At 45.5% G+C, this 12,476-nt stretch overlaps 1 protein-coding gene across 26 annotated transcripts in view; it reads right to left on the minus strand.

The window, feature by feature from the left end:
- SLC45A1 (solute carrier family 45, member 1) overlaps positions 1-12,476 on the minus strand; it is a 37,384-nt gene that overhangs the window by 9,138 nt on the left and 15,770 nt on the right. For 2 of the 26 annotated variants that reach the window (XM_015296985.4, XM_025142718.3), the window contains exons 3-6: positions 5,012-5,147; positions 4,199-4,419; positions 3,256-3,563; positions 674-1,086 (exon numbers count right to left, since the gene is read on the minus strand). In XM_015296985.4, coding sequence (XP_015152471.1) covers positions 674-1,073 — 400 coding nt within the window. In that variant the 5' untranslated portion in view covers positions 1,074-1,086; positions 3,256-3,563; positions 4,199-4,419; positions 5,012-5,147. Of the gene's footprint in view, positions 1-673; positions 1,313-1,622; positions 2,201-2,717; positions 3,035-3,255; positions 3,564-4,198; positions 4,420-5,011; positions 5,151-6,672; positions 6,878-12,476 lie in introns of those variants that run through there. The other 24 variants (XM_046903207.1, XM_046903203.1, XM_025142720.3 and 21 more) reach the window with 22 other exon arrangements.

The following is a 12,476-nucleotide window of genomic DNA, read 5'->3' on the forward strand; positions in this document are numbered from 1 at the left end:
TTGGAAGACAGCAAGAATAAACATGCAAGTTGGAAAGGTACCTATCTTTGAGTGGGGGCCTATCTACTCTCTTCTTCTGAAGCACATCCTAGAAGTATAAGGATAGGCAGGAAAAAAAATCTCCACGCAGCCACAGCCATCCTATGGTTCATCCTGTAGTAATAGATATACTCCCACCCCTGACTCTGTACTAAGTAATCCAATGACAGCAACAGTAGTGATTGACAGCATCTCATCACTGGAACATTCACTGTTCCACATTTCATGGAAACATCTCATGGAAAATTCAACTAGAAGGCAAAAATCACTGCTTTTTAAACACACCCTGTGGGTGTGTCTCTGTATATTTCTTTCCACAGGGATGTAAACGTATGCATTGATCCTTTCTGCTATTTTTACATACATGAACTCAGTAACAAAAGCTTACTCTCGCACACAGTATGTGACACGCTGAGAAGTTGCTAAGAGAATAGACCTGATCACACCAGACCCATTTCAGGCAAGACACAGAAGTAATTATTTTCCATTCCATCGTCTGAAGCTATGGCTAATAGTCCTTGACCGAGACATCACCGGGAATATACTTCTGAAGAGCTGAGGCAGAGAAAACCATATATAACCCCCGGAGGGCAGAACAAAACAAGAGGAAAGGAACAGTGTACCCAAAAGTTACCTAGTATAGGGCTGATGAACCACACCATTCCATACAGCTGGTCTGGCAGCCCCATCTGAAGCAACACAGGTGTAACATAGGCTGTTTCCATGGCATAGCTAAACTCAAGCCCAAAGAGAATACACCCATTAAACAGGAGTTCCAGGAAAGATCTCCGAGGCTGGAGATCTCCAAAGCCAATCAAGTCAATAGGACAGGGAGTATTTGGTGGTGGTGGCGGCGAAGGACGGATTAATTTTCTCCTTTTCGGATGTCTCTTGAAGTTATTAGCCCGGTGACTTATGTGCTGTGTGACTGACCCAGAATAGCCTGGAATTTGTGACCTCCATGTTTCCTGAGAAGCCACACTTGGCAAAAGTGCAGCATCACCGATGGGGGTTGTTGCAGATGGTGGAATCATCACAGCTGAGAGTCTAGAAAGAAAATAGCTCAGAATAAAATGGTTGAATAAGAAAAATTTTGTGGAATTTCCTTTACTCAAGTTCAAGCCATTTACGAGTATTTCACATATTGAGAGCATAGCGAGTAGAATCCTGATGAACTCCAGACCAACAGTGCCAGGACACACACGCTGCTTTCACCTCCAGTTCAGTGCTCCATTCTTATTACTGACCTGGCAGGACACAGCACTTCACAGCCACAGCACAGCGCTTTGCTGGGACACAGCATAGCCTTAAGCTGTTCCCAATGTACGCCATTACCATTAGAAATATTGGTTGTTCCTTCCACACTGTTTTTTAAAAGTGTAGGGCAAGCAAGTTCAACATACTGCCTCCTGCAGAAGGCCAGGTCATACACTATTAGACAGGACTTCTTTTTATTTTATTTTATACTGCAGTGAGTTAAAAGATGCAACAGAAGGAAAAACCAAGAGCACAAGTTTGTCTGCCTCACACACGGAGGACAGCAAACTCAAAGGAAACACAGCAAGGAGCCCCTCCAGCCTCACCTTGGGCGTCTCCAGGGATGGGTCATCCACCACCTCTCTGGGCAACCTGTTCCAGTGCCTCACATCTTTATTTTGAAAACTTTTTCCTCACATCCAATCTAAATCTTTCAGTTTGGATCCATTTCCCCTTGCTCTGTCAAAACAGACCCTGCTCAAAGAATCTATCCCCTTCTTTCTTACAGCCCCTTCAGATACAGACAGGCTGCTCTCGGCTCTCCCCATAGCCTTCTCTTCTCCAGCTGCACAGCCCAGCTCTCAGCCTGTCCTCACAGAGAGCTGTTCCACCCCTTGGAGCATTTCTGTGGCCCTGCTGTGGATGTGTTCCAAGAAGTCCACGAATTACATTTGTCATACCAGCAGCCACACACCTTAACCATCAGGGTCTTGGGAACACATGGCTCTGACACTTATCAGCACAGTCACAATGAGACATGAGCAGAAACCCAAACCCACTTATGTCTTGGTCCCTGGTGGGACTCAAACGCACACTGAAGGCTGGAACTGACTCCTCACGGCCCCGCAGTGGTGGGCAGGCCCCCCAGCTTCCCACCACCAAACAAGCCATCCCAGCCCAGCCCTAGGAGATCTTGATCACAATTTACAGGTAGGCCATACCCTCAATATGGTTACTGATGACCCCACAGCTCTCATGGAAATGCACCTAACAGGGGATATCAGAGGGCCACCCTGAAAATACACCACTGGACACTGTGGTCCTCACAACTCCTCCAGTCTTTCTACCCCGAAGAGCAGTTTAGAAAGCCGAGGTTAGGAAGCTCCTCCCAGTGCACACAGCCGGGAGCTGGAACACAAATTACAGACATCCAACAGGAAACGTCTGTGCCATCCCCACGAAGCGCCCACCCGCTCCGAGGGCCGCTGCCCACAGTGACGCCCAGAGGAAACACGGGGCTGTAATGCGGTCTTCCAGCGGTCGTGAGGCTCCGGGGTTGGCAGGACGCCGTGTTACACACCCAGGGCACACCTTCGGCCAGAAACTTGCTGACAAACAGCACAGCTGCTGCCCGCATTCCTAGTTAGCTCTCGGACCTCGTGAGGCCCCGACCATTACCAGGGGCTGATACCGATACCCACACCCGGCAGCTGACAGTGCCCGCTCGCGGCCTGCCGAGGCTCTGCTCTCAGCGCCGGTGCTCCGCTCCTACCGCGACGGACTGTCCGTCTGCACGAACGGCCGAAGGCCCCGAACGGATCGCTGCCATCATTATTCCTACGGAGCACCGCGCACCGAACACGGACGTCTCGGGCCGGACTCCCACGGCTCCGCAGCACCACAGCGGCGGGCGCTCCGCACTCAACCCCGCGCGGCCCCTCCGCAGCCCCGCGGCCTCACCTCGGGCCGGGCCGCACTGCGCCGCGACGCCGCCGAAGCCGCTCCCCCTCCTGCCCCCGGCGGCGGAAGCGGCCGCAACGCGGGCACCGCCCCCAGAGGCGGCTCCGCAGCCGGGAGCGTGGGCTGCAGTGCCGCGAGCTGCGTGGCGGGCGGGCGGTCCGCGTCGAAAGGGGCTGTAAGGAAAGGGTCGGGCTCCGTAGGGCGTCTGTGGTGACAAGACAAGGGAAAGGGCTCAAGCCAAAAAAGATCTGGACTAGAAATAAGGAAGAAGTTACTTACACTAAGGCACGAGATGCCCAGAGGGGCTGTGGAGTCTCCTATGGCAGCATCCAAGGCCCAGCCTCAGCAGGGGGTTGGACTCGATGCTCTTTGAGGTTCTTTCCAGCCCCTGCGATCCCGCGGTTCAGACAGACTTTGTCTGGCATCAGAAGCAGCTCACAACACTGAGCTCTTTGCTGAGGTGCTTTGATAGGCCTGTAGAGCAGGGCAGATCGACTCTCTGACCCAGCAGCCTTGTGGATCACAGCGGTTTTGTCTGCACATGCACTCCACAAACTGTTCTCCTCCTACAGAACAGCAGGAAGCTGCTGGTATAGAAGCAAAGTTGTCAGGAAAAACCGTACCATTGTGATCATATCCACCTTCTGTTCCTTCAGAAAGGATAACCACCGAGCCTGCCTCAAACCGGTCTGCTCAATACCTGAGTCAGCATGGCTGTCACACAGTGAATAGCTTTCCTTCCTGTTGCATGGAAAAGCACTGAACTTCCCCTGTGCTCAGAAGGAAACACTGAGCATTTCTTACTCCCCATGAGGAAGCGTGGCCCAGCTCCATCTATCGCTTCTGACCACTCCAACCTAGCAGTAATCCAAAGCAAGCTATGTCCTTCATTTACTACTCCACATCGAAGCGACAATTACTGTTCATTCACTAAATTCTCTCAAAAGAAGTCTCTCTCTTACTTCAGAGAATGAGATTTACAGTTGAAGGTTCAGGTGGGAAGAACCACTCCTTATCCATTAATAAGCAGAAAAGTTAGCTTTAAAGCACTCAGTTTTTGAAGAAATGCAGAGTATTTGACTGAGTCAACTCTGCTGCACTGAGCCTTAGTGCCACAGCCAGTTTGGGAAAGTCATTAGCAATTATATTCTTCAGTGAGAGGGTGGCCACAGCCACAAGCCTGTTAGCATTCAAAAAGCATTTGGACAATGCTCTTTAATACCTGGTTTCGTTCTTAGGTTGTCCTGCGTGGAGTCGGACTCAGTGATCCTCATGGGTCCTTTCCAGCTCAGGATGCTCTGTGATTCTATGAGATTTAGTCCAGATACATGAGTGTTTTTGTTCCATTGCCAAATCCAAATGAAGTCTCCTTTCCATATGTACTATAAATTAGTTTATATTACCGTAAATGTGCAGTCACATCAGCAAGGTCTGTGGCTCATTCTGTTGAACACAGTGCAAATATAAAGTATGACAGAAAAAAACAAAACAAGTTTAAACAAGCATTTCAATTACACACTCTTAATGCTTATACGGTGAGAGGAGTTTACCATGTAAATTACACCACCCTGGCTTCCCTTACATGTCAACTGAGTGGGTTCAAGGAAGTCAGTGGGAGGCAAATACAACAATGTGAGAACAAAGAAGTCACACACATGCCAGTTTACACACCACCTGCATGTCTGGCTCTAGCGTACTGTCATATGACTTTAATAGCTCAGATAAATCAGTTCCTGAGCGTGGATTCCACCAGACTCCTAAACTGCCTACATTAATGAATGCAATTGTATGTTTAAAGATGTTTTAAAAAGCAGAAATATCCCCACTGCTGACAAATACACAAAGCAGGGCATAGTAAAAGCTGGTGAACACTACTTTTATATTTATTTCAATAAGCCAGCTTTTTAACAAAGCACTAATTTGGTTTGTGAAAAAACTGGAACACTGCCATGGAACAAACATCAATCTGCCAGTCTAGGCTAGAACTGCTGTACCAAACTGAAACAAGAGATTACTGTCTTCCCTGTTACATTACCTGAACAGCTTGATTCCTTGCTTCTCATATGAATCCTGTGAGCTACAGCTTCCAGCCATCGCATCCTGTCATTATCAAGATCAAAGCTTTCTTGGCAACCAGGAGTGTCATTTGTACAATTCAGACTTTTAATCTTCTACTGGAGAAGAAAACAGAGTTCACATTGTTAGCGAGTCCCAGAAATCCTCCAATCACTGCTTTTCTGAAGGCCAAGCACAGGGCAGCACAAGGAAGAACGGGGCTACTGCTGTACTGTGGGATGGGGGGAGCAATGGCCAGGTGAAGTACCACACAGGGGACAGACCTGCAACACCCAGATCCAGACATGCACAGCTAATATTGATCCAGGCAGGCCCATCACACCAGCACTGCCCTTGGAGGAACAGGCATGGTTCTGCACAGCAGTGGCACCAGAGGTGTTGCAGCAGGCTGTGTTCTCCAGCAGCTGTGCCAGCAGAGGCTCAGGGCTGGCTCAGTGGTACACACACATGTGCAGGGGATTCCACATTCATGCAAGAAAGTCAGTGTGGCACTGATATCAAGGGCACTGCAGGAAGGTGGGAGGTATGCCTGCCTTTTACTATGCATTTATTAAGACTTCATTTTATAAATTGGCTGTGTACCTTGTTTAAATTGACTTTGGGAGTCTATGGGAAGTACTGCCCCACTTCCCTGTGTTTACCACAGAGGAAATGAGAAACTCACCAGGTCCCTAAGGCCAATTACTTTCTTCAAAACCCAGCACTGCTCTGTGTTTCTGACTCAGTGCAGTGTTCAGTTTTATGCTGAGATGGTATCTATATCGCATTACAGGATGAGCTGCAATAGCACTTGATGTTAATTGCAACGCACAGACTGCTCCCTTCTGCCCTTTATACCAGCTATCAAGAAAAACCAGAAAATCTACTTTTGCTGTTTTAATTTAGCCTCTTCCATCCATACTGACTGCCTATCAGACAGGAAAGGCAGAGGGTGTCATCCACACCTACCTCTGCACAGCTTCTCATGCCTAAGGAGAAATATTGCTACCAAATCTAGTCCATGAACCTGAACCAATACCTTCTGTGTTGTCAATAAAAGAGAATGAAACACATACTTTAACATGAGTTACAGAGCCTCCTTCAATTTAAAAACCACATCATTTTACTACGCCAAAAGACATTTTTTCACCCTCTCTCTGCTCTGTTCCAGCATTTAAGAGAATTCCCACTATGAGAACAGATCAATTCAACAGTGGCATTTTCTCCATTACGCTCTGCTCTAATCTCACTGCACAAAGTTTGTCTTGCTGAGCACATTGCACCCTCTCCCACACTTCACTATAGGGTTTTGGGGTATCCTGTGTTACCTAACATCTTGTTTTGTAGAAGCCACAGCAATGCTGTCAGTATAACACCATTAGTGATTGCCACAAAAACAGCTGTTGTGAGTACATGTACTCACAGCTGATGGTCAGAAGACGTTGTCACCTTTCTTTATGGCCAGCTGACTGAAATCATGATCTCCATATGTGTAACAGATAGCAGAGCAGCTGTTTACTTTTGTTTTGCACAGCATGCACCTATGTAGCAACACACCAATTACATAATAGTAAGTCAAACTATAATGAGTCAGACTGCTAAATCCATGCACTGTGTAGATGAGATTTTTACTCCCATCACCTGATAAGATAATTGCTTAATTTGCTCCTCCTGAATGCCATGGCTATGGTAGAGGAATGTTCCCATGCAGGACATGCTAAATCTGAATACAAGCAGCAAGTGAATAGTTCAAAGGTAAATGATTCCTCTACAGCAAAACAGATATATCTTCCAGTTGTATTTCATGTGCTGATCTGCTCCTTGCTCTAATGTTTCTGTTCTGTCCCTAAAACAAGACAAAACCATAAGAGTCTGGTCACAAAAACGCTATCAGGGGAAGCCCCAAGAACATTTATTCCCCAAACTTAGAAGATTAAAATCTTGCACAGACATTTTTGTTTTTCTGAAATTCTACTACATGCTTATGAAGGTAAAGGGGTAATCCCCATGCTGGCAGGGTTTTTGAAACACCTGCTTCATCACTGAACATTATGCTATTGCTTTCCTTCAGGCAAGTGGAAAAGGCAGTTAAAGTAGTGCTTATTGCACAGGGCATAGGCAGACTCCACAGCCTCTCCGGGCAACCTGTGCCAGTGCTCCATCACCTGCACAGTAAAGAAGTGGTTCTTAACGTTTAGATAGAACCTTTTGCATTCCAGTTTATGCCCAGTGCCTCTTGTTCTGGCAGTGGGCACCACAGAAAATAGTAAGGCTCTTTTGCACTTCTCCTTTGATAAGATCTCCCTTCTCCTGAGACTCCCTCAGGCTGAACCATCCCAGCTCTCAGCCCCATTTCATAGGAGAGGTGCTCCAGTCCACTGATCATCTTGGTAGTCCTCTTTTGGATGCTCCAATCTGTCTAGGTCTCCCTTGCACTTGGAGGTCCAGACCTGGACACAGAACTCCAGGTGTGGCTGCACCACTGCTGAACAGAGTAGGATCACCCTTTTAATGCAGCTTGGTAGAAAGCCTCACAGGTCTGGTGTTTGAGATCTACTAGTATTCTTTCACATTGCAAGCTCATCAATTTTAAGCACGTTTCCAAGCTTCTAAAGCAGCTGAGCTGACCTAACACAAATGAATGCATAGGAAGCCACAGGAAACTGAAGCACAAACAGTTACCTGCAAGGGAATACCATTTTTCACAAAGACAATACAAAATGCTGATGAAATGCAGATATTCACTTTTGAGACTGTTTGCTGGCTGGTGAGTTATAAGCTTTCACTTCAGGCTGCAACCATGTGCCAGCTGACCTGCTGCTAGCTAACAGTGATTCAAGGAATAACTGTGCTGACACCGCTGCTTTCCCAGTTCTACTGCTTGTGATTCATGCTTGCACTCCCCCTCTCCTGGGCGAGCACCCAGGGGCCTCTCACTGGAGCTCAGATATGTGCTGCTCCACAGTAGCTCCCCTTTCATCCACAGCATCACCATGCTCAGAGAGCCTTGGGAAGTAGCCATTTCAGCAATAACAAAGAAGAGTTAACAAAGCGAGGAAGTGTCAGGAAAAATCCATTTTGCTTTGGCTCCAGGGGAAAGAGAGCTGGCATCTTTGAGAGAGAATTTCCTGAGTAATGCTGTGGGCGCTACAGGAAAAGCTGTCATGTTATGTCAGGGATCCAACACCCACTGCTTCCACAGCACCAAATGCTCCTTTCCCTCCTGGCTAAAATGCATGTTGAATATGATGAGCCTGCAACACTAAGGGGAGTTAAACCACAACCAGATCACTTTGCTTGGCTAAAAGCGTTAAATACAGACACACAAGAAAAACTGATAGTATTTGTGAAGCCCTGGAAAGGAAAATCCAGGTTGCATACATCCATCTGTAATAAAATAACCTTCTACGAAAAAAAAATATCCACGCAGGTGACAGACACTCCCTTCTCTAGGATCCTCACACACTGCTCAGACAGCAGAAAAGTTTCTGTAAGACACCAGGATTCACACATTTGCTGGCACTTCAGCCTTTTACTAATAGAAAAGAGCAGAAGTACAGCCCCCATGCATGGGCACGCAAATTGACAGGATGGGACACAGTGGTTCTGAGACCTTTCTGTTGAATTTCCTTAAGTGTTTATACAGAAAAGATTTGTGGATATCTTGAGACTTCCTGGGGTCAGAGGCATCCAGGAGCAGAATATCCCAGTGCCATAAGCAACCACAAAAAAGGTCCAGGTTTTCCAATTCCCAAGCAAAATTGCTTGCCAGCTGCTAGACAAGTGCTTCACAAGTCTCCCAACATCACCTACCCTTCACCTCATACCTTCAACTACATGCATCCTAACCTCGAATCTCATAGTTTGCCCATAAAGATTATGGCCTAGATTAGCTGCTGATCAGGATGTGGAGGTATCAAAAGAAAATGAAAGATGCCACAAGATAGGACAGACAGAAGGTCACTGAAAGGAGTGAAAGACATCCACAGCACGAGGAGCCTGGAAAGAACAGTGGTCCTGATTGCTGAACACATACTGAACTGTGAATCAAGGAAAAACCTATGTAGGAATTATCAAGAAGTTCTCAGCACACATTCCTGAGCACGAAGTCCCATAGCAGCATATCTGCACCACTGTCAGCACCTGTATGGCAGTCTAAGGAAACTGTTCACACAAGAAGATGATAGCTTCAGGGAATCTTTTCTGAATATTCATTATGCAGGAACAGACCGGACCTTGGTGTCTCTGTTAGGTTCTTGAGTCACCTCCATGGGTTACCAGCCAGAAAACCTAACATGAAATGTGGTCTGGTGTTCTGTTAATAATATACTCTGTGTTTGTTCATGATCTTTAATCACACAGCTTTGTGCTCTGTGGAACATCCTGTCTCTCTCGCCTGAACCAGTTCAGAGGTAAAGATGCTTTGGACTCAGTCCAGACTACATATGTATGTTTCTGTCTTGCTCTGGAAGCTGTATGTCAGTTTCAAACCAGTTGGCACAGTTTGTATTATTGTATTTTCCTGAAGGAAAAAAATGAATCTGCCTATGAGATGAACAAACATAACCCTGCACACACACCCCTGCCCGCCCCCAAGACCCCCTTATCTCTACAAGGACAGAGGAAAACTGGAGGGTAAAGGTTAACACACAACACATTTTTAGGAAATTGCTTTGTAAGAAACAATTTGTCTATTTCTACTTCTCCGTGCATGGGATTCCCTTCCAAACTGGAAAGCAACCTGCAGACTCTTCTGAAGTTGTGAATGCATATCCAACTCCCAACCTCATAAAAGCAACTAAAAATTAAAAACAACGAAAACCCAACTCCCACTGAACTAAGATGGCATCAGGGTTTGGCATCTGGCTGAAAAAACATGGACTTCTTGAGGCTTTAATTTCAGTGAATTACTCCATTGTACAAAATGGGAAAATGAGATGTAAAAAGGCTGTTATTGTTACTGCATTTGTAATTTCATATTATGTAAAAAGATACTGACCTACATCCAGGAATAACACAAATGGACTTAGAATTAACACTGTGTGCAAAGCATCACTTAAGAACATATAACAACATTAAGATACCTCCTTCAAACTGACTCAGAGAAGACCAGGCAAAAATACACACACACACACACACACACACACACAAAAGCTGTCTGCCAGATTTCCTGGCACATCAGACAACTGCTCTGTTACACGTGACTGACACATTGTTCAGCCTCTTGGCCAGCACAGTGGGGTTTCTTTTAGAACTGACCATTCTATTCTGTTCTAAAAATCAGAAGGCCAAGCTCACTGCTATGGATACTTATGTGTGCTTGTGTTTTATTTGGCAGACTGTACATACAGCTTCTCAGAGCTGAATCATTACAACTTGATCACACAAAATACATGGTAATGACACTTGCATTCGTAGAATCATAGAATTGCTCAGGTTGGAAAAGACCTTAAAGATCATTGAGTCCATTCACACAGATGTGCGCAAACATGACTGAGCTTCATGACAGATGGGCAGCATGTCAGCAGGACACTGCTCCCATCTTTGGAACCTTCCCAAAAGGGAAGTTTGAGAATACTCAGCAGCAGGTGCAGAACAGAAGCAGGATCAGATATATTTTCCAGAAGAACCTGATAAAACCCCCATTCTGCAGAGTACAGTGTTTTGTGGTGCAGAATGCTTTAAATTAAAGAGCACAGGGAGGACACTTCTATCCCTCTGGATCACAGCTATGCAGAGTGTTACAAAGGTTATTAGTCCTACCCACTATTGCATGCATACTGCAATAAATAACAGCTTTGTACTCTTAAACTGCATCTGTAGGCTCCTTGAAAAAAGAAGGGAATGTGAATATCTAACAGAAAACTAACCTCTTGTTTTGAGTTTTATCAAGATAAAATTTATCAGGACTTTCACAAATCTCAATCCATTTCAACTTCATCCAAGCAGAACTTGATAAGTTTAAGACAAAACAAGATAAGAATACATGTAATCTACCAGCAGAGGCTATACCTCCATGGAACAATTAAGAAGCAATTCTGACAAACCCCACAGAACCTTTGGAGTTTGACATATGGGATACAGAATTACAAATTCTCAGCCAATTTCCTTCAGTTTGCTCTGCTTTCCCTATTTCTTCACTTACTGCTGTGCTTCAGAGTTCATCCACAACTATCACAGCTCTCCTACCTTCATTGCTCTTTACGCTGCTATAGATCTTACTGATGACATGGCCCTGTAATCAAACCATGGGACTGTCAAGTGCCCTCCTGAAGTCTTCTCTTCATGCTTTCTGCTATTCCTACTCTGTGTTCTTACAGATACTCTGTGTATCTTACAGATATTCATGCAAGTGCTCTTCTCCTTTGATTATGATGCACTAATATCCTAACAGAGAAAGGTGTTCACATCTCGTTACACTTTTTGGCACAAAGAACTAAGAATGTCTGTTTTAAAAAGTCTACAATAACAACTACATACACAAAGTTAGCAATGCCTTCGAGATGTAACTTCATCCCTTCATAGGCATGGTTGTAGCTGAAGGCAAACTTAACTGAAAACAAGTACTCCAAGTTACGACATACAAAACACCAACCATCACATCAGCAGGTTCCTCAGCCATAAAACAGTCACTAGGAAAGTGGTCTCAGGATCTGCAGTACATGCAACCTGTGGCCCAGAGCAGCAGGTACAAATGAATGAGCAAAGATGGCTTAAGATAGTTCTGACGCTCTGAGTCCTGCACACCACTGTGCGGTGCTAGAGACCAAGGCTGGCCGTGCACTCACTGCATAGGAAATTGAACTTTACTGCTTCCTAATTTCTTGCTAGCATCGCCTTTAGTTTTTAAGCATTATTTACCACTGCATTTTAAGTTGAATGTAAGAAATGAAAAAGGGAAATTCCAGACCAAAGTTTGTCTACCCCTCAGGCACTTCCTGCACCAGTGACAAAAGCAGAACACAATTGTCAAAAAAAAAAAAAAGCTTCAACTTCAGCTAATGACCTTTCCTTGATTTTAAGCGAGAAATATTTGCCTTCAAAAATTGGTCTGGAAGCAACACTGCCCACCTTTGTGTTCCTAGGCTCAGAGCTGCTGCAAGCATGCCTCCAATGGACCACTCTCAGAAATAGGCTCTGGTTGCTTCATTCCGAGTTTCTCTCCTAACTTCTCCTGCTGCTCTTCAAGCAGAGTGGGCGCTTAATTGCCACTTGGTCTGCTGGGCCATCCTTTGCCAAAAGGCAATTACAATTCTTCTCTCTGCTAGCCTTGTAATCACTCAGCTAATGGAAGAACGAAGTCCAGCAATCCCCTTATAGAGAAGGCAGATAATTCGAGCATTATCAAGCCAAAAGTGAATACTGCAGATAATTGAATAAGCCACTAATTGTTCCCTGTACAACTATGCAGTACCCTCTGATCATAAGGACAGTTAACAGTGAAT

The sequence above is a fragment of the Gallus gallus genome, chromosome 21, assembly GCF_016699485.2.
Source record: "Gallus gallus isolate bGalGal1 chromosome 21, bGalGal1.mat.broiler.GRCg7b, whole genome shotgun sequence".
In the NCBI taxonomy this organism is placed as follows: domain Eukaryota; kingdom Metazoa; phylum Chordata; class Aves; order Galliformes; family Phasianidae; genus Gallus; species Gallus gallus.